At 37.4% G+C, this 19,978-nt stretch overlaps 3 protein-coding genes across 3 annotated transcripts; 2 read left to right on the top strand and 1 right to left on the bottom strand.

The window, feature by feature from the left end:
* Window positions 1-1,119: 1,119 nt before the first annotated feature.
* LOC114744583 (uncharacterized) lies at window positions 1,120-2,919 on the bottom strand. The gene is made up of 5 exons (XM_028932751.1): window positions 2,777-2,919; window positions 2,563-2,667; window positions 2,255-2,455; window positions 1,891-2,106; window positions 1,120-1,809 (listed from the first exon to the last, which is right to left on the bottom strand). The coding sequence occupies exons 2-5, from the start codon at window positions 2,563-2,565 to the stop codon at window positions 1,519-1,521; spliced, it is 711 nt and encodes a 236-aa protein (XP_028788584.1). The 5' UTR covers window positions 2,566-2,667; window positions 2,777-2,919; the 3' UTR covers window positions 1,120-1,518.
* Window positions 2,920-3,750: 831 nt separating this feature from the next.
* On the top strand, window positions 3,751-11,724 carry LOC114744581 (DExH-box ATP-dependent RNA helicase DExH12-like). The gene is given in 5 exon segments (XM_028932750.1): window positions 3,751-3,952; window positions 4,088-7,118; window positions 7,791-8,180; window positions 8,347-9,018; window positions 9,020-11,724. Coding segments are annotated over 4 exon segments (6,516 nt in total). The 5' UTR covers window positions 3,751-3,952; window positions 4,088-4,160; the 3' UTR covers window positions 11,516-11,724.
* Window positions 11,725-14,269: 2,545 nt separating this feature from the next.
* Window positions 14,270-15,678, top strand: LOC114744579 (DExH-box ATP-dependent RNA helicase DExH12-like). The gene is made up of 4 exons (XM_028932749.1): window positions 14,270-14,963; window positions 15,127-15,191; window positions 15,270-15,313; window positions 15,486-15,678. Exons 1-4 carry the CDS (start codon window positions 14,270-14,272, stop codon window positions 15,676-15,678), a joined length of 996 nt encoding a protein of 331 aa, XP_028788582.1.
* The last annotated feature ends 4,300 nt before the right edge of the window (window positions 15,679-19,978 follow it).

Genomic DNA, 19,978 nt, shown 5'->3' on the forward strand with positions numbered 1-19,978 from the left:
ATATAAAAGACTGTCAATATATACCTGGTCGAGGAGGATGAAAAGAAAGCGAAGAAGACATGACAACACAAATGAGAGAGAAGGGACGTTGGGTCAAGAATAAACAGTATGGAATAGTGGACAGTGATCAAATCAAACTTGCACGCAAATAAAATCTCTCACGTCAACCAAATAATGATATGCAATTAATAAGAATATAATCCACATTTTAACTTGATAAAGATGCTGGTTCAAATATTCTCAACATGAAATATCTCATCAATAACTTATCCGTAAGTATTTTTATAAGTGCCATTAATTTTTTTTTTACCGGAATCTATAAAATGCTATTTAAATCTTATGATCCGTCTCAGTTTTGAAGAGCTTGTCAAGTTTAACTAAATTTTTTTATTTTGAAAGGAAAAACAGAGAGAAAACCCTCTAGGCTACGATATGGCTAAGTGGGGTGATAAAGCAGGGCTAAGATAGACCGATCGAAGAGATAGAGAGTGGAGTCACACACAGCATGTTTCAGATTCTTTACGGCTCTTATCGATCATAATCCACTTGTTTATTTAAATATTATTATGCGTATTTATAAGCAATTAACAAACTTTTTCATACACACAAAAAGATGAAAACGATTATTACGACAACAACCTCTCCTTTGTCGTCTACCCTTTCCATTGCGTTGACGTGTGTTCTTATCTGGGCTCATCCCCACCACCCCCTCTTTCCTCCGTCATCCATTTATTTTTTCCTTCCACTTCCTAAACATCCCTTTGATTTTTTTTTTTTAAAATTCTCAGTTATCACATAACAACCCATACCCAAAAGTTCAAAAAAAAAAATCTAAATTGAATATCTCATGAGGCTTCTATTTTTATTTTTATTAATTTTTTGCGGAATTATGCTGGGGATATAAGATATCTCGACGGAGGATGGATAGTCTCCCGAATATTTTTTGGGGAACACTGATCAGAATCTAGACGTTTTAAACAAACATGTAAAAAGTGAATCCGATCCCTTTTCGTGGAACGGAAAGATTCTCGGTATGGTTGATGCTTCCCGCACGACGTTCAAAAAGGAAGAGCAAGACTATATGCCCGATTAGCTCAAGCAAAAACCCATTACTGTTCTGATAAAAAGGCACTTCAGTTTCAAACACCTTAAGTACACAAACAATATATGTTCATTAATTAACCTGTAATTTTACAACAGAAATGCTACTTCTTCCCACATTGCTAATTTTGAGAACTAAGTATGCTGTCCCCTGTACAATGATCGGATTTAACAAAACCATGTTTCTAGCATATATACAAGAAACTAGGACACTGCTGTAATCTTATCTATTTTCCCTGAATCTGTATTATCCCATTCCTATTTCTTTAAGACAACACAGATTATTGATTATTGATTATTGATGATGATTCTTCTGGGCACTAACCTATCTAACAGCATATGAAACAGAACACTATACCTATCCACATTCATCATCGCCGTCGTCATCATCATCTTCTAGTTTCTGTTTGGTTTTATTTAGAATGGGGCCCTGTGGGGTATGCCTTTTCTTCTCCTGGCATTACGGTGGTTATAAATAGGAGGTGTGGCCGGAGAGATGCTACCATTGCCTTCGTCTTCTTCAGAAGCTGAGTACCTGTCCTTGCCATGGTTGTAAAAAATGGTTGGATCATCCGTGATCAAGCGGCTGAAAACATGATTTCTTCGAATCTTCTTAGGAGTTGAAGATTCATCCGACTCCAATATGTCCCTGTTCTTGTCCCTCAGCGCAAATGTGAGTTCTGAGCGACCCTGCTTCATTGCTCCGAGCTGCCACACCAAGAATCACACACACATATTTCATCTGATTTTAGCAAGCAAGGAAACAATTGGGATTAAAAGAAGAATCACCTTACAACCCAAGGAACAAAATCTGAAAGAGTCGAGGAGGCTTCTTCCACAAATCTCGCAAGTATTAGTGACCCCCTTTCCAGGCCTTGGCTGTGGCCTCTCATTGAGAAATACGATCTTGGCGCTGTTGATAATGTAAGTTTGGACACACGAAATGTCTATGTACTTCTGAATCTCGTTCACCCTCACCACGTTATGGTAGGAGGACCTCCTTATCTACACGCATAGGTCGGTTATTCCAACAATCATCATTAATTTTCAGTGATTCAAAACATACAGAGAAACAAAATAGGTCCAGGTTCAAACCCTTCTGATTAAAAAAAAAAAAACACTAATAATTGCTTGAGCTAGGTCTAAGCCAAACCTGCACGACACGGTGATCTCGGTGATGAATCAGACAGTAAGAACAGAGGGCGTTTCCCATACAATCCAAACAGAACATGTTGCACTCGCTCTTGTTCGAATCGCCATGGATTGAACAGGGAACGAAGTAGTCTGCTCTAAGCATTGGTTTCAACCACGAAGGCACCATATCGTTCTTCTCAAAGTTACCTATTGGGCTCACCTGAATCGGAACCATAAAAGATTAACATTTTAGCATGAAAATGAATCGGAAACACTGGATGCAGAGAGGGTGGGAGGTCAAATCTAATACGACAAGATAAGAAATACCATTACGGCGAGAGTCAAACACTTGGGATACTTTTTCGTCGATGGTGATTATCAATAAGCAGCCTCTCCGACTTCAGCTAAATCCGAATTAGATTAGATATCGATCTGCAAGCATGAAGGAAACAGAAGAATGAAATCTCCATTAGAATGAGTAGAAAGAACATTTGAAAACAAATAAGGGAAAAGAAAATTGGATTAAGGACTGAGATAATACCAGTGTATCGGGTTGCTCACTTCTTGAGTGCTGGATTGGAGATGGAGCATGGAGGTGGGGAAACAGAGGAGAGATGAGGTATGGGTCAGAGGAAGGAAGGAGAAAAAGACTAGGGAGAAGTGGATATTGCAATAACATCTCTAAAAAAGGAATTTTATGAGGCGGTCACTAGAAATCCCATGTTCAATCTTTTATTATTATTCATGGGATAGGTTAAATGGGGTGGCCCGGTAAGAGAATTTGGTCGATTATTTATGGCTCCTGTTTTATTCTCCCGATTTTCCATTCATACACTCAGTAAGGTTCGAGAACATTTGGCATGAAAAATTTAAATTTCCGATTATTACTTTAGAAATTTATCATGATAGGTCAGGAAAAGTAATTAGGTAGAATACGAAAATATGTATTATAGTATTTAAAAATTTAAAAATAAAAACTGGGAAATCATGGGAAAGGACCAAATTAGCACAACTTTTCTTCTATTATCACCTATGTCCTGAAAAGTCTGGTTTTTTTTTTCCTCAAATACTGTGCTGATTTGAGAAAAAGAGAATTTTTTAAATGATCAGATTATGAAGTTAAAATTTACCATTTATTTTTTTTCTTATCTTAAGATGATAGGATTATCATTCACTCTTTTGATTTTATTTATAAAATAAAAATAGAATTTTTTTCCTATTTGTAAGTTACCTCATCAAATTTTTAATATAAATATATTGTTTTGTCTTTTATTTATCATAGGAGAGGTGATCATTCTTAAAAAATGCATATATTAAATATTAATAAAATTTAAAAATTATTATATTTTTAAAAAATTACTACTGTTTAAAGTTTTTTTTTTTTTTTTTAACGTGAAATATATGGGAACTTACATGTAAATATTACCAGAGCAGCGTGAGAGTAAGCTGATCCCATATATTGCGTATATACATGTTTTTTCCTTCAATCTTCCAATCCCACGTGTGCCCGAAGCCCCGAACCGACTCTAGGGTTCAGGGGCGTCGACGCTGGCGAGTGTACAGTAAAGTCGGAGGAAGGCGGTGCAAACTTGAAACTTATATGGTTGCGAGCGTTAGCCACTAGCTCATTATTTCTTCGTCCTTCTCTGGGCGCATTTTAGAGGGTCTTTAACGTTGGGTCTCTCCTCAGCGATATTTTTATTACTTATATTCATTGGTAAGTAAATAGTAATTTTTTATCATCCCGTTTTGTGCTTATCTTAGGGTTTTGGGTTCTGGCGGATTCTTTTTTATTCCTCATCGTTCTGGCGGATTCGATTATAATCTAACTCATGTGAGAATTTTGAATTAGGTTTTCTTTTCTTCGAGATACAGTGGTAAGCAAAGGCTTGAAGGTCTTCTAAGTTTCTCTTCGATATCAAAACATGGCGCATCTGGGTGGTGGTGCCGAGGCACACGCTCGATTCAAGCAGTATGAATATAGGGCGAACTCGAGTCTAGTCCTCACCACAGACTCTCGACCACGGGACACTCATGAACCCACTGGGGAGCCCGAATCGTTATGGGGCAAGATTGACCCTAAAAGCTTCGGTGACAGAGCTTATAGGGGCAGGCCGCCGGAACTAGACGAGAAGTTGGAGAAAGCGAAGAAAAAGAAGAAAGAACGCGACCCTCTTGCAGAACCTCCTCCCAATTTGCAGAGCAAGAGACGCCGACTTCAAGAAGAAAGTGTCCTGACTTCCACAGAGGAAGGCGTTTACCAACCGAAAACGAAGGAAACTAGAGCTGCGTATGAGGCTATGCTTAGTGTCATTCAACAACAGTTGGGTGGGCAGCCACTGAGTATAGTTAGTGGTGCTGCTGATGAAATTTTGGGTGTACTGAAGAACGAGACCATTAAAAACCCCGATAAGAAGAAGGAGATCGAGAAGCTGCTGAACCCTATCCCCAACCCTATATTTGATCAGCTTGTAGCCATTGGTAGGCTCATCACCGATTATCAAGAGGGAGGTGATGCTCCCGGGTCTGCTACAGCTAATGGTGACGATGCCCTGGATGATGATGTGGGTGTTGCGGTTGAGTTTGAGGAGAATGAGGAAGAGGAGGAGGAGAGTGATCTTGATATGGTGCAAGAGGAGGAAGAGGATGATGATGATGTTGTGGAACCAAATGGGGCCGGGGCTATGCAAATGGGTGGTGGTATAGATGATGATGATATGCAGGAAGCAAATGAGGGGATGAGTCTCAATGTTCAGGACATTGATGCTTATTGGCTTCAAAGAAAAATATCTCAAGCTTTTGAGCAGCAGATTGATCCGCAGCAATGCCAGAAACTTGCAGAAGAGGTGCTTAAGATACTGGCTGAAGGTGATGATAGGGAAGTGGAAACTAAGCTGTTAGTCCATCTTCAGTTTGACAAATTCAGCCTTGTCAAGTTACTACTGCGCAACCGGCTGAAGATTGTGTGGTGTACTCGTTTGGCGAGGGCAGAAGACCAAGATGAGAGGAAGAAAATTGAGGAGGAAATGATGGGATTAGGTCCTGAGTTGGCCTCAATAGTGGAGCAGTTGCATGCTACAAGGGCGACTGCAAAGGAGAGGCAAAAGAACTTGGAAAAAAGTATAAGAGAAGAAGCACGCCGATTAAAGGATGAGATCACTGGAGATGGGGACATAGGGAGGAGGGGGCTTGCTGATAGGGATGCTGAGAGTGGCTGGTTAAAAGGTCAGCGCCAACTGCTTGACCTGGATAGCCTTGCTTTTGATCAAGGTGGTTTTTTTATGGCAAAAAAGAAGTGTGACCTTCCAGACGGGTCTTATAGGCATCTCAGCAAGGGATATGAAGAAATTCATGTACCAGCATTGAAGGCTAAGCCAATTGACTCTAATGAGAAATTTATTAAGATATCTGCCATGCCTGATTGGGCACAACCAGCATTTAAAGGAATGACCCAGTTGAACAGGGTGCAGAGTAAGGTTTATGAGACTGCCCTCTTTAATCCAGACAATATTCTTCTCTGCGCTCCAACAGGGGCTGGGAAGACTAATGTTGCTGTTCTCACTATACTTCAGCAGATTGCACTGCACAGAAATTCTGATGGTTCATTTAACCATAATGATTATAAAATTGTCTATGTCGCACCTATGAAAGCCCTTGTTGCAGAAGTGGTTGGAAATTTGTCTAATCGTTTGCAGGATTATGATGTCAAAGTTAGAGAGCTCAGTGGAGACCAGACATTGACCCGCCAACAGATAGAAGAAACCCAAATTATTGTCACAACCCCTGAGAAGTGGGATATAATTACTCGAAAGTCTGGTGATCGCACATACACGCAACTTGTAAAACTTCTCATCATTGATGAAATTCATCTTCTTCATGATAATCGAGGACCTGTTCTTGAAAGTATTGTTGCTAGAACTGTAAGGCAGATTGAAACAACAAAGGAACATATTCGACTGGTGGGATTGTCTGCTACTCTTCCCAACTATGAAGATGTGGCTTTGTTTTTACGTGTTGACCTCAAGAAAGGGTTGTTCTATTTTGATAACAGTTATAGACCTGTGCCGCTTTCTCAACAATACATTGGAATTACAGTAAAGAAGCCTCTTCAGAGATTCCAGTTGATGAATGATATCTGCTATGAGAAAGTAATGGCTGTAGCCGGAAAGCATCAGGTTCTCATATTTGTCCATTCAAGGAAAGAAACTGCCAAGACAGCTCGTGCTATCCGGGATACTGCACTTGCAAATGATACGCTTGGTAGGTTTCTTAAAGAAGATAGTGCTAGCCGGGAGATTCTCCATACTCATACTGATCTTGTGAAGAGCAATGATCTTAAAGATCTTCTTCCATATGGATTTGCAATTCATCATGCTGGTATGACTAGGACTGACCGCCAGCTGGTTGAGGATCTCTTTGCTGATGGACACGTACAAGTTCTAGTTTCCACTGCAACTCTTGCGTGGGGTGTGAATCTCCCTGCCCATTCGGTGATTATTAAAGGGACACAGATCTACAATCCAGAAAAGGGTGCCTGGACTGAACTCAGTCCTCTTGATGTGATGCAGATGCTGGGTCGTGCTGGGAGGCCCCAGTATGACTCATATGGAGAGGGAATAATCATCACTGGCCACAGTGAATTGCAATATTATCTATCCCTCATGAACCAGCAACTCCCTATTGAAAGCCAGTTTGTTTCTAAGTTGGCTGATCAGTTGAATGCAGAAATTGTTCTTGGCACAGTTCAAAATGCTAGAGAAGCATGTAATTGGATTGGATACACTTATTTGTATGTACGAATGATCCGAAATCCTTCACTCTATGGCTTGGCTCCTGATATTCTCACAAGAGATATAACACTGGAGGAAAGGAGGGCTGATCTGGTAAGTTCTACTGTACTCTTTGCTTATCATTGCTCATTATTATTTGGATAAGACAAATTTGTCTGCAATTTTTTGGGTTGTTTTAGTGCAATAGCAATGCCAGTAACTGATAGAATAAAATATGATATATTGTTTAAAATTGCGGGCACTCAAATTGCTTGAATTCATTTTTTCCAGGACTAAATATAATCTAATATTATATTTCAAAGTCATGGTGCATGCTTAACATGTATGTTCGATGATATCGTATGACCTACTATCATGTTCTGCTAAGTCTTAAGTTTTCTATAAATTGATATTAGATATTAGAAGTTTTGGGTTTCAAAATGAGATACTGGAAGATCTCCCTATGCTAAAAATGGTGTACTATGCTTACTATGGACGGTAGATTAAATAATTAGAAGTCAGGAGAAATATTTCCTCAAGTGGGCTGTGCATGGCCCAGGTCAGTCACGGCTTGGATACTTTCCAGATATCATGAGTGCTGTCTTTATTGGAAATCACAGAATTCCTGTGATTCAAATTGTGTGATTTCAATAACCAGTCCTCACCAACACCCCCCCTCCCAAAAAAAAAAAAATTACTCACGCATGGTGCATGCTAATAATGCTCACAAAGTCGTTTTTCATCTCATTGTGGCTGATAGTGATCTGTCTTATTGAATTTCTGCAGATTCATTCAGCTGCAACCATCTTGGATAGAAATAATTTGGTCAAGTATGACAGGAAAAGTGGATATTTCCAGGTCACAGACTTGGGGCGCATTGCAAGTTATTATTATATAACTCATGGAACAATATCCACATATAATGAGCATTTGAAACCTACAATGGGTGATATAGAGCTTTGCCGATTGTTCTCGCTGAGTGAAGAGTTTAAATATGTAACTGTTAGGCAGGATGAGAAGATGGAACTGGCAAAACTGTTGGATCGTGTTCCCATTCCCATCAAGGAAAGCCTGGAAGAGCCTAGTGCTAAGATTAATGTTTTGCTGCAAGCATACATTTCACAGTTAAAGCTTGAAGGGCTCTCTCTGACATCTGATATGGTTTTTATAACTCAGGTAAAACTTCGTTCCCTTAACATTTATTTAAAAATTCGAAATTGAGGGTTGATGCAGCATATCTCTAACTCTCTCTCAGTGGATTAACTTGATTATCTTGTCCTCTGTGTATTGGCCATCATGCATGCATGTTTGTTAATTCATCTGTGTTTTTTTTTTCTTTCAGAGTGCCGGACGGCTTATGAGAGCACTTTTTGAGATTGTCTTGAAACGAGGTTGGGCACAGCTAGCTGAGAAGGCTTTAAACTTGTGCAAGATGGTAAACAAGAGGATGTGGAGTGTTCAAACACCTCTTCGTCAATTTAATGGAATCCCCAATGATATATTGATGAAGTTGGAGAAGAAAGATTTATCTTGGGAAAGGTATTATGACCTGTCGTCACAGGAAATTGGTGAGCTCATTCGAGCACCAAAGATGGGAAGGACTCTTCATAAATTTATCCATCAGTTTCCAAAATTGAATCTTGCAGCACATGTTCAGCCAATTACGCGCACAGTTTTGAGGGTTGAGCTCATGATAACTCCAGATTTTATGTGGGAGGACCGAATTCATGGATATGTTGAGCCATTCTGGGTGATTGTGGAGGATAACGATGGGGAATATATTCTTCATCATGAGTATTTTATGCTAAAGAAACAGTATATTGATGAGGACCACACACTCAATTTCACAGTGCCAATTTATGAACCACTTCCACCTCAGTACTTTATTCGTGTTGTCTCTGATAGATGGCTTGGTTCGCAAACGGTTTTGCCTGTTTCTTTCAGGCACCTCATCTTGCCTGAAAAGTACCCGCCACCAACTGAGTTATTGGATCTGCAGCCACTGCCGGTTTCTGCCTGCCTTGAGAAATTCATCATATGAAGCTATCTATCAGGATTTTAAGCATTTTAATCCTGTCCAGACACAAGTATTCACAGTTCTGTATAATTCTGATGACAATGTCCTAGTTGCTGCTCCAACAGGGAGTGGAAAGACTATATGTGCTGAATTTGCTATTTTGAGAAATCTTCAAAAGGGACCTGATAGCGTCATGCGTGTTGTTTATATTGCACCAGTTGAAGCTCTTGCAAAGGAGCGCTGTCGTGATTGGGTGAGGAAATTTAAAGATGGTCTTAATTTGCGGGTGGTTGAATTGACAGGAGAAACAGCAACTGACTTGAAACTTCTTGAGAAAGGTCATATTATCATCAGTACCCCAGAGAAATGGGATGCTTTGTCCCGCCGCTGGAAACAGCGGAAACATATTCAGCAAGTTAGTCTCTTCATAATCGATGAGCTCCACTTAATTGGGGGTCAGGGAGGTCCTATTTTGGAGGTGATTGTCTCCAGGATGAGATATATTGCCAGTCAAGTTGAAAACAAGATCCGTATTGTTGCCTTGTCTACATCTCTTGCAAATGCAAAGGATCTGGGAGAATGGATTGGAGCTACCTCTCATGGTCTTTTTAATTTCCCCCCCGGTGTTCGTCCTGTGCCTTTGGAAATACATATTCAGGGGATAGATATTGCTAATTTTGAGGCAAGGATGCAGGCAATGACCAAACCGACTTATACTGCAATTGTTCAACATGCGAAGAATGGGAAACCTGCTCTTGTTTTTGTACCTACAAGGAAGCATGTGCGGCTTACAGCCGTGGATCTGATGACATACTCTAATGCAGACAGTGGAGAGAAGCCCTTCTTATTGCGGGCTCCAGTGGAGCTTGAACCTTTCCTTGATGGGATTAAAGATGAAATGTTGAAAGTCACTTTACGGCAAGGAGTGGGATACTTGCATGAGGGCTTAAGCAACATTGATCGTGAAGTTGTAACGCAGCTCTTTGAAGCTGGGTGGATTCAGGTCTGTGTTTTGAGCAGCTCATTGTGTTGGGGAGTGACATTATCAGCCCATTTGGTAGTCGTGATGGGTACACAATTCTATGATGGACGGGAAAATGCACAGTCAGATTACCCTGTCACCGATCTTCTGCAAATGATGGGTCATGCCAGTAGGCCTCTGATTGACAACTCAGGAAAATGTGTCATCCTGTGTCATGCACCTCGAAAGGAGTACTACAAGAAGTTCTTGTATGAAGCATTCCCTGTTGAAAGCCATCTTCATCACTTCTTGCATGATAACTTGAATGCTGAAATAGTTGCTGGAATTATTGAGAACAAGCAAGATGCTGTTGATTATCTTACATGGACTTTTATGTACCGGAGGCTGACGCAAAATCCCAACTATTACAATCTACAAGGAGTTAGTCACAGGCATCTTTCTGATCACCTCTCAGAGCTTGTGGAAAATACATTGAGTGACTTAGAAGCGAGCAAATGTGTTGCAATTGAGGATGACATGGACCTTTCTCCCCTCAATCTTGGGATGATAGCATCATATTATTACATCAGTTACACAACTATTGAACGGTTTTCTTCCTCTCTGACATCTAAAACGAGGATGAAAGGCCTGTTGGAGGTTTTATCCTCTGCCTCAGAGTATGCTCAGATTCCAATACGACCTGGGGAGGAAGAGGTGGTTCGTAGGTTGATTAATCACCAGAGGTTTTCTTTTGACAACCCTAAAGTTACCGACCCCCACATCAAAGCTAATGCTTTGCTTCAGGCCCACTTCTCCAGGCAACCTATAGGTGGGAACCTTGCATTGGACCAGCGTGAAGTGCTTCTTTCTGCAAATAGGCTGCTCCAAGCAATGGTTGATGTGATCTCAAGCAATGGATGGCTGAGCCTGGCTCTTCTTACTATGGAAGTTAGTCAAATGGTGACACAGGGACTGTGGAATACTGATTCCATGCTTCTACAGCTTCCTCACTTCACAAAGGAGCTTGCTAAGAGATGCCTGGAGCACCCGAAGAAAATTGAATCGGTGTTTGATTTAGTGGAGATGGAGGATGACGAGAGGTGCGAACTATTGCAGATGTCTGAATCGCAGCTGTCAGATATTGCACAGTTTTGCAATCGTTTCCCTAACATCGATATGTCATATGAGGTACTGGAAAGTGACTCTGTGCGGGCTGGGGAGGATGTAACAGTCCTAGTGACTCTTGAACGTGATCTTGAAGGGAGGACTGAAGTAGGACCTGTTGATGCTCCCAGGTATCCCAAGGCCAAGGAGGAGGGATGGTGGCTTGTTGTTGGTGATACTAAGAATAACTTGTTGCTTGCTATTAAAAGGGTTTCCCTTCAACGGAAGTTGAAAGCAAAACTGGATTTTGCTGCTCCCTCTGAAGCTGGAAAGAAATCCTATACTATTTACTTGATGTGTGACTCTTACATGGGCTGTGATCAGGAATATAACTTCACTGTTGATGTCAAGGAAGGTGACGAGGCTTAGTGACAGAGAATGAGGGGGTGCTATTCTTGTAGTAATTCTCTGTTTTTTGGCCTGATTTCTGGTTTAGTAGTTGGTCTACCTCAGAAATTTCTTGGTAAATCTAACGCGTACAATTGGCGGTTCTATCTTTTGACTTGCGTGAGAACTTATCATGCTAATATTGTAGATGCCCACTTCGAATACACATTTGGATGACCGGTAGTTATATATTTGCTCATTTGCTTCCCATTGACTTTTAGTAGTTGTTTATATACTTTCTGGAAGTTCGATTTGTTTGGCAAGAAAGTTCATTAAATTGCTATTTTCGTCGCGTCCGTCTCCTAAAACCGAGGGGGTGGGTGGATCTGTGGCATTTTTCCTGCGCTTCTCGTTTACCCGCTGTGAGGATGAGCAATTCATTTTATCCATGTATGGATCCGACTGGGAAGAGAGCGGACTGCAATATTTTCAAGCTTAGGTCCCTGCTCTGATAATGAGGATGGAGGAATGTAAACCGGATATGTCAAGTGCCTGAAATCCCCACGTAACGCGTAATAAACTTACGTAGCAATTGAAGGTGCTCTTTCCTTTTTCAGGGAACTTTTTTTGTTGGTCAATACTTTTTCAGGAAACTGGTGCTAATCAATGTCATCCGTATATAATATGTAATTTATAATAAATCACGATAGTAATCAATAATTTTTTCTTAATTTAAAATTATTTAATACATGGAATAATGAGTGTTAATTTTTTTTTTATCTGGACAATTTAACGCCCATATGAACGGTAAAAGCGGGTTTAGTAAGAATATCTGGAATAAGAAAATTACAAATATGAATAATTTTATAGATAATGATAATATTCGTTGTTTTATATAAGAATAAAATAATATACTGCCTCCAGTTCTTAGTATAATACCTCATTTGATTTTTATTTTGGTCCTAAATATAAGACTCAAATCCACTTTGTCTCATATTTATGTATTTTTTCCCAAATAATCCTTCTAACAATAGTAGTTATAACCAATACACTTAATTGGTAAGGATATTTTAGGAAAGACAACACCTATTTATTACAAATAACTAACTTAACTTTTTTTCTTAATCTTCCCAAATTAATCAACTAGCTTTTATAATTAGAATCAGAGGTAGTATTACTAACAATAATAAAACAGTATCCGTCTTCAAGCTCAAGGGCATTTAATCTGCGGGTAGGCATCTGGGAATACTTCTAACCTCAGTCTAAAGGTTTTTCTTTTCCAATCAAATTAGGATGTTTTTAAAATTACTGATTTACCTTGTTATTTTGGCCGTCGATTAAGAGGAATAAGGATTAAAAAGCATTGAGTAGTGGAGATAGGATAGAGAAGTTTCAAAGTATAATATGGCATTCCTTGCAAAACATTAGGTAGGATTATGTTAAAAGCTAAGACATATCCATTTAAGTAGTCGCTTGACACTTTTTATGTTAGTGGGCATTCAGTTATGAACTATATACATATACTACTCCAGAGGCCATTTTTTGGGTTATGTAATTATATTAATTATCTTGCTTTCTTTTTTAAGTATGTTACATTTAATCTATATTTTTTGTCAGATGCATATAGAAGATAACATTATGAGAAGAAATTAGAGAAAACAGACTAAATTTGTATCTAATTATCAACAATCCATGCTAGCATATAAATACTCGGAGAAAAAAGAAGAAGCAAAGTTGCTGTTTGGACCTGTTGCATGGTTCATATATGAATTGCAATTATTTGGTTGCCATGAATAGGTAATGACACGTAATGAGAGACAAACACAAACAAGGAAATGGCCGGTGGCCGGAGCGTTGCTTGTAATATTTAGGCTTGTGGGCTTTGGAGTGATTTTGAAATAAAGCGGGGTTGAGTTTCATGATTGGCCTAAGAAAAAAAAACAATTTATTAATAATTTAACAAGCCAATTTTTTTTTTTTATAAAAAAAGCAAATACCTTGGGACAAGAGGGGACTTACCCATTTTGTCCCATCCTGGAATCATCTTCTCCTGAATTTTTTCTTGTCCGGTCTTAAATCGATCGGGACCGAGATGATATGATCAGAATGGGACATTTTCAGCACGCCTAATAGTTACTATGTATTTTAAATCCTTTTATTTTTCTTTTATACTAAATATATGAGTTAGTTAAGTGATTGGATTTGGATATGTCATATTATCCAAATAATTTTTTAAAATTATTGCTAGTAATAACTTATTTTATTTTATGTTAAGATATATATTATTTTAGATATATAATTGTCAAATAAGAATCCCAATATTAAAGATGACACCTTATTATTTACATTTTAGAATATTTCGTTTTTTAATCTTTATATTTAGAATTAGAAATTTTATCGACTATTTTCGGATTTTAATAAAGCTCATCAGGCTCGGGCGCGGTTTCTCTCCACTGAGGTTCCCGTCCGCTGCGCCTCCACTTCGACTCGACGACAATCGTTTGGAGCATATGGTAAAACGCAACTGAAATGGATTGTCGTGCGTGGTTATAAGATTGAATTCCAAAATTAAAGAGAAGCAGGGACCCATCACATATTGATACATTTGCAGGGCCCACAAAATATTACCAGCAAAATTGTATTTTCATCCAAAAAAATTTTATATAAATAATTAAATGTTACTATTTTACATAATGGAGAGAAACCGCGCCCGTCAGGCTCCCATATTCTTGGGATCTTTCGGGATTGCTTTGGTCAGGGTTCTGGCGCGATTCCCAGTTTACAGAGTGTCTATTCATGGCGCATCGGGGTGGTGGCGCCAAGGCACACGCTCGATCCAAACAGTGCGATCATCGCGCGACCTCGAGTCTAGTCCTCACCACAGACTCTCGACCACGGGACGCTCATGAACCCACTGGGGAGCCCGAATCATTATGGGGCAAGATTGACCCTAAGAGCTTCGGTGACAGAGCTTATAGGGGCAGGCCGCCGGAACTAGACGAGAAGCTGGAGAAAGCGAAGAAGAAGAAGAAGAAAGAACGCGACCCTCTTGCAGAACCTCCTCCCAATTTGCAGAGCAAGAGACGCCGACTTCAAGAAGAAAGTGTCCTGACTTCCACAGAGGAAGGCGTTTACCAACCGAAAACGAAGGAAACTAGAGCTGCGTATGAGGCTATGCTTAGTGTCATTCAGCAACAGGTGGGTGGGCAGCCACTGAGTATAGTTAGTGGTGCTGCTGACGAAATTTTGTCTGTACTGAAGAACGAGACCATTAAAAACCCCGATAAGAAGAAGGAGATCGAGAAGCTTCTGAACCCTATCCCCAACCATATATTTGATCAGCTTGTATCCATTGATAGGCTCATCACCGATTATCAAGAGGGAGGTGATGCTCCCGGGTCTGCTACAGCTAATGGTGACGATGCCCTTGATGATGATGTTGGTGTTGCGGTTGAGTTTGAGGAGAATGAGGAAGAGGAGGAGGAGAGTGGTCCTGATATGGTGCAAGAGGAGGAAGAGGATGATGATGATGTTGTGGAACCAAGGGGGCCGGGGCTATGCAAATGGGTGGTGGTATGGATGATGATGATATGCAGGAAGCAAATGAGGGGATGAGCCTCAATGTTCAGGACATTTATGCTTATTGGCTGAAGGTGATGAGGTACATGTAGATCTCTCTATACTAAAACTAGTGTACTATGCCTACTATGGACGCAGGGTGCATGCTAATAATGCTTATTAGTCATTTTTCATCTTCATGGTGGCTGACAGTGATCTATGTTACTGAATTCTGCAGAGTCATTCAGCCGCAACCATCTTGGATAAAAATAATTTGGTCAGGTATGACAGGAAAAGTGGATATTTCAAAGACACAGACTTGGGGCGCATTGCAAGTTATTAACTCATGGAACAATATCCACATATAATGAGCATTTAATGCCTACAATGGGTCATATAGAGTTGTCGATTGTTCTCACTGAGTGAAGAATTGAAATATATCACTGTTGGGCAGGATGAGGAGATGGAACTGGCAAAACTATTGGATCGCTTTCCCTCCCATCAAGAAAAGCCTGGAAGAGCCTAGTGCTAAGATTAATGTTTTGCTGCAACCATACGTTTCACAGTTAAAGGTTGAAGGACTCTCTCTGACGTCTGATATGTTTTTTATAGCTCGGCAAAACTTTGTTCTCTTGACAATTAGTTAAAATTTGGAATTGAGGGTTGATGCAACATATCTTTAACTCTCTCTCGATGGATTGACTTAATTATCTTGTCCTCTGTTTACTAGCCATTCATGAACGGTCTTGGAACTTACGATTGGATCTTGTTTCTTTGACTTCATCAGTAGCACAGAACAGATTAAAAGATTAGGAACAAATTGAAAAGACTTTTATTTATTCACATCAAGGGGATCGTCGAAACCATGGTGATGTGATAATCCCCAGTACATCTTATTATCGGCAAATAAATCAACCTTCACAAGAGCCATACCCATCAGCTCATTCTGCTCATCCCTGAAAGCCCAGCATTGGATGGTATCTCCTTCTTTGAGGTTGTCTTCTAAGACAAGGGTGTTCCAACTCTTCGTGAAGACATAGGATGAGCTAACTCGTTCAGCTACTTGAGACTCCTTGTGAGCATGGCGTCCAGAAAAGTTCATCTTGGCTTCTTTGAAACCGCCGTTGATGGATTTGTGTATGACGCACACTTCAAAGCTGTTTCCTTGCCTCAGATGCGCAATTTCTTCATCCTTCAAGAAGGTAAACGTTTCTAATTCATTACAGGGAATGCTAAGCCTAGCTTGTTTTGGGTGGACATCAGTTGCAGTTAGAATCTTCTGAACGAATAGGAATTTCTTGCATGCAGGAAATTTTTGATCAACCTTGGCTTCAAAATCTGGAGGTAAATAGATGAAGACATAACGAGGCTCATCATGCTTCTTCTTTTTTCTCTTCTTCTCTAAAATCATTTCTATCCATTCCGAATTACTGAGTTGCTCCCAGCTCTTGTTCGCAGCTTCAGCCATCAAACGCAATGAACCAGAAAAAGTTAGACTCTTGGGTGGAGTATGCTGAAGAAAACGAAGAGTTGTGATAATTGATGGATAGATAAAAACATCGTCTTATATAGACTTTAGTCGCATAAGAATTTTCATCAAGAATGAGAAAATTCTTGATGGAAAAAAGAAAAGAAAAGAAAATCTTTCTTTTCCCTTTAATCTAAATAAGTTCAACGGCCGAAGCAGGGGCGCCATGGTGTGCAGTAATCCTGAAAACTTGTAGTGTATTATTTTTTTATTTTAATATTTAATTTATTAAAAATAGTTCTACCATGCGGTAATAACTATTTGTATTCTTGTTGGGGAAAAAAAAATTCTTGGTACTGTTGCAACATTTAAAAAAAAATCTAGAAAAAACTGAAGTGAAATAATATGTTCATAGTTTCACCATTTAGAAAAAGGGCTTTCATATTTTTGTATTGGCTCCTTACGGTATGAAAATAGTTTATTAGATGTGTATGAAATAATTAATTAAAAACACATATGATTTAATTTGATTGAAAAATAAAATCTTAATAATATAAATTTGTGCCCATAATTTTTTTTATAAAAATAAACAATATTAAAGGTGATTTAATTAGTCAATTTTTATTTAGAAGACATCACCTTTAATTTATTGTTCTTAATTCTTGAAATACACCATAGCATTTTGTAATCAATAAATCAGAATATTTTAATAAAGAAATGGGATATTCGATATTGAAGTGCTTAAAAGCTAAATAATCGAGTTGTTTATTTTAATAACTAAATTATATTTTTCAAAAAAATTATAAACCAAATGATTTAGGTTAGAATCCTTTCAAATTCAAATATATCAATTTGATTTATTTATTTAAATTTATCTGATATCTCAATAGTATTTAAATGAATTGCTTAATACATAAACTTAAATTCTTAAATTACAATATCTTAATATAATGGTTTAGCAAAAAGAAACATAATAATTAAAAAAAAAACCATGCTTTCTAAGGTTATCTCGTCAGTCGTCAATTGAACCAGACATTCCAAGCTCTCCTCTTTCTCATCTTGAGTGCTTTGGTTGTTGTTTCCTCTCGCCCTGTTTTGGTTTTTCAGTTTTCCGTTGGGCTCTTGTACTTTTATCACGATTTTTCATGTAAGTTATTGAAGTGGCCCAACCATTTGAATATCGTTATACATAGTTCTCCGTAAATTCCTAGTTTCCTACCTCCTTGTTTACAAGAAAAAATAAAAACCTCTGTAAATTGTCATCAAGTATGACATTCTTAATTTTTTAAAAATAAAAACCTTTTCTACTACTTACATTGAAATTGGGTAATCCTCTTCTTATTTTATTTCCTTTTGCATTTGCCCCACTTCCTTTTCTTATCTTTAAGACTTTGTAATATTTTCTTGTAATATCATTTTGTTTATTATAAAAAAGAAAGTAAAGGTGGACTTGACACCTGGAAAAAATTTTGGAAGCAAATCTAGCATCCTAAAATATTGAGCAGCGCAAAATTATTTTTTAAAAAACACAGAAAACTTGTTTGTTAATTAATTTTCAGTAAAATATATTTTTTTAAAAATATAATTTTTAAAAAATAAAAAGAATCAAATTTCATATATTTTCTTATCTTTCCCCCTTAAAATTGTTTTTACTTTTATAAAATTTGTAATGAGGAGAGAACTCTATCTTCCTTCCATGCCCGGCAACCCAAACCCAAATCCATTGCTCTCCAATCTCAGTCTGCTAGTTGCCTCCACTCTTGTCAAAGTTGACTTTAAGAATAATTATTTCAAATAAGTTTTTTTTTTCACTTCCGACCCTTAATATAAGATCTAATTGACTAATCTAAAAGAATTTTTAACAAATAAATAAATTAGTTTAAAATATTTATATTTATCATTTTTCTTCAAACTAATTTGCCTAATTTATAAATTAATATATAATTTAATAATATATATAAATATTTCAGAAATATAATATAACATATTATAATTAAATAATTTATTTAATTTTTTAAAATATCTCCAAATTAATTATATGGTAAGATAATTTTTTTTCCTCGCACGATTTTTCAGAAGAATAATTTAAACATTTTTTTTCTTTTGAAAAGTTTTCTAAACAATTTCAGACGATGCTTTTGGAGAACGCCGGTTGAGAGAAAAAGCTTTATGCAAGAGAGTTTTCAAATGAAGTCTTACTGTTTATAAGGAAGATTAAGTTTTCAAAGAAGGTTTCAGAACTCTGCAAGCAATGTTTGAGGAAGCTTATAGAAACTTGACATCATTTTTTATCGTGTAAGACCCATAAGAATTTTCGTTCCAAGAAAGTTTATCAAAAAGATTTAAAATGCAGACTAGTAATTCAAGAAAGTTGTAAATCTGGCAAATTATGAAACTCATTTCAAGTGCAGTAAATTACTTGAAACAGGCCAACAGGTCTTTTATTTTGACAGTTATTTTATATACCATTTTATACTATTTTAATAAATATATTTGGTGGTTGAATTGTCACAAATAGGTTTGGCTAGCCAGCATTACTATCTCGGTGTGAATGGTTAAGAGTTTTTCTTTTTGACATTGGTTAAGAGTTTTTTTTTTTAAAAAGTAAGTGGCAAAATTATAAGAATACCAACATTTTAAAATTCTTTTTTAGCGTATGACCCGTACTAAATTTGCAACGAAAAATCCTATTTAAAACTAAAATGCAAAATCAGGCCTATACTTTAAATAAATTCCTAATCAGGTCAAGAGGTCAAATTAGGAATTTGTAAATATTGTTAAAAATCTAAAATACTTTTGGATGATTATAATATGAATTATTATCTTTATATTTTTCTCCCTTAAAACTTTTTTCCTCAATTTTTTTTTTTGCCAGATTTTCCTGAAATTTGAAAATACTAAATCTTTAGCAAATGACAAGAGATTACAACACTGTCACTTTTAGATTTTAATTTTGGATGGATTTAATTATATTTTTACTTATTTTTAATATTGATCCATCTTCTGTATATTTGGTAATATCTATACACATACAAAGTTTTTGGTTAAACAGTAAACACAGATTTTTTTAAAAAAATGGAATACATTTTAAGAGCGAAAAACTTATTCAAACAACAAATTTTTTACAGACTTTTTTGGGTGATGGAGAAATTATTAACGTGGATTGAGGACACAGTGTTATAATTTATTATTTTCATTTTTCAGGAAAAGAATTTGCAAAAGAGAAAAATATAAAAATAACAGCTCATATTTTAAGTAAAGAGGGGCATTTTGGACTTTTGACAACATTAGTAAATCTTTAATTAAGCCGCTTAGCCTGATTAGGAATGTGTTTAAAATGAAACCCTAATTTTAAATTTTAGTATTTTAATTGGATTTAAATGGGATTCTCCCAAAAGATAATTTTATTGAAATTTTCTCATATGACTTATCAATTTTAATATTTAAAATTATTACGAGATATTTATCTTTTTAGGCGC

The sequence above is a fragment of the Neltuma alba genome, unplaced genomic scaffold, assembly GCF_004799145.2.
Source record: "Neltuma alba isolate B1F8T4 unplaced genomic scaffold, ASM479914v2 tig00004395_pilon, whole genome shotgun sequence".
In the NCBI taxonomy this organism is placed as follows: Eukaryota; Viridiplantae; Streptophyta; class Magnoliopsida; order Fabales; family Fabaceae; genus Neltuma; species Neltuma alba.

Excerpts from the sequence above, each read along its gene's own strand:
- LOC114744579 (XM_028932749.1), top strand. The coding sequence starts at position 14,270 with ATGGCGCATCGGGGTGGTGGCGCCAAGGCACACGCTCGATCCAAACAG. Across the intron at positions 14,964-15,126 it reads GGAAGAGGAGGAGGAGAGTG|GTGATGAGGTACATGTAGAT; the intron begins GTCCTGATATGG and ends TATTGGCTGAAG. Across the intron at positions 15,314-15,485 it reads GATAAAAATAATTTGGTCAG|GATGAGGAGATGGAACTGGC; the intron begins GTATGACAGGAA and ends ACTGTTGGGCAG.
- LOC114744583 (XM_028932751.1), bottom strand. Across the intron at positions 2,107-2,254 it reads GAGATCACCGTGTCGTGCAG|ATAAGGAGGTCCTCCTACCA; the intron begins GTTTGGCTTAGA and ends CTATGCGTGTAG. Across the intron at positions 1,810-1,890 it reads TTTGTTCCTTGGGTTGTAAG|CTCGGAGCAATGAAGCAGGG; the intron begins GTGATTCTTCTT and ends TTGGTGTGGCAG.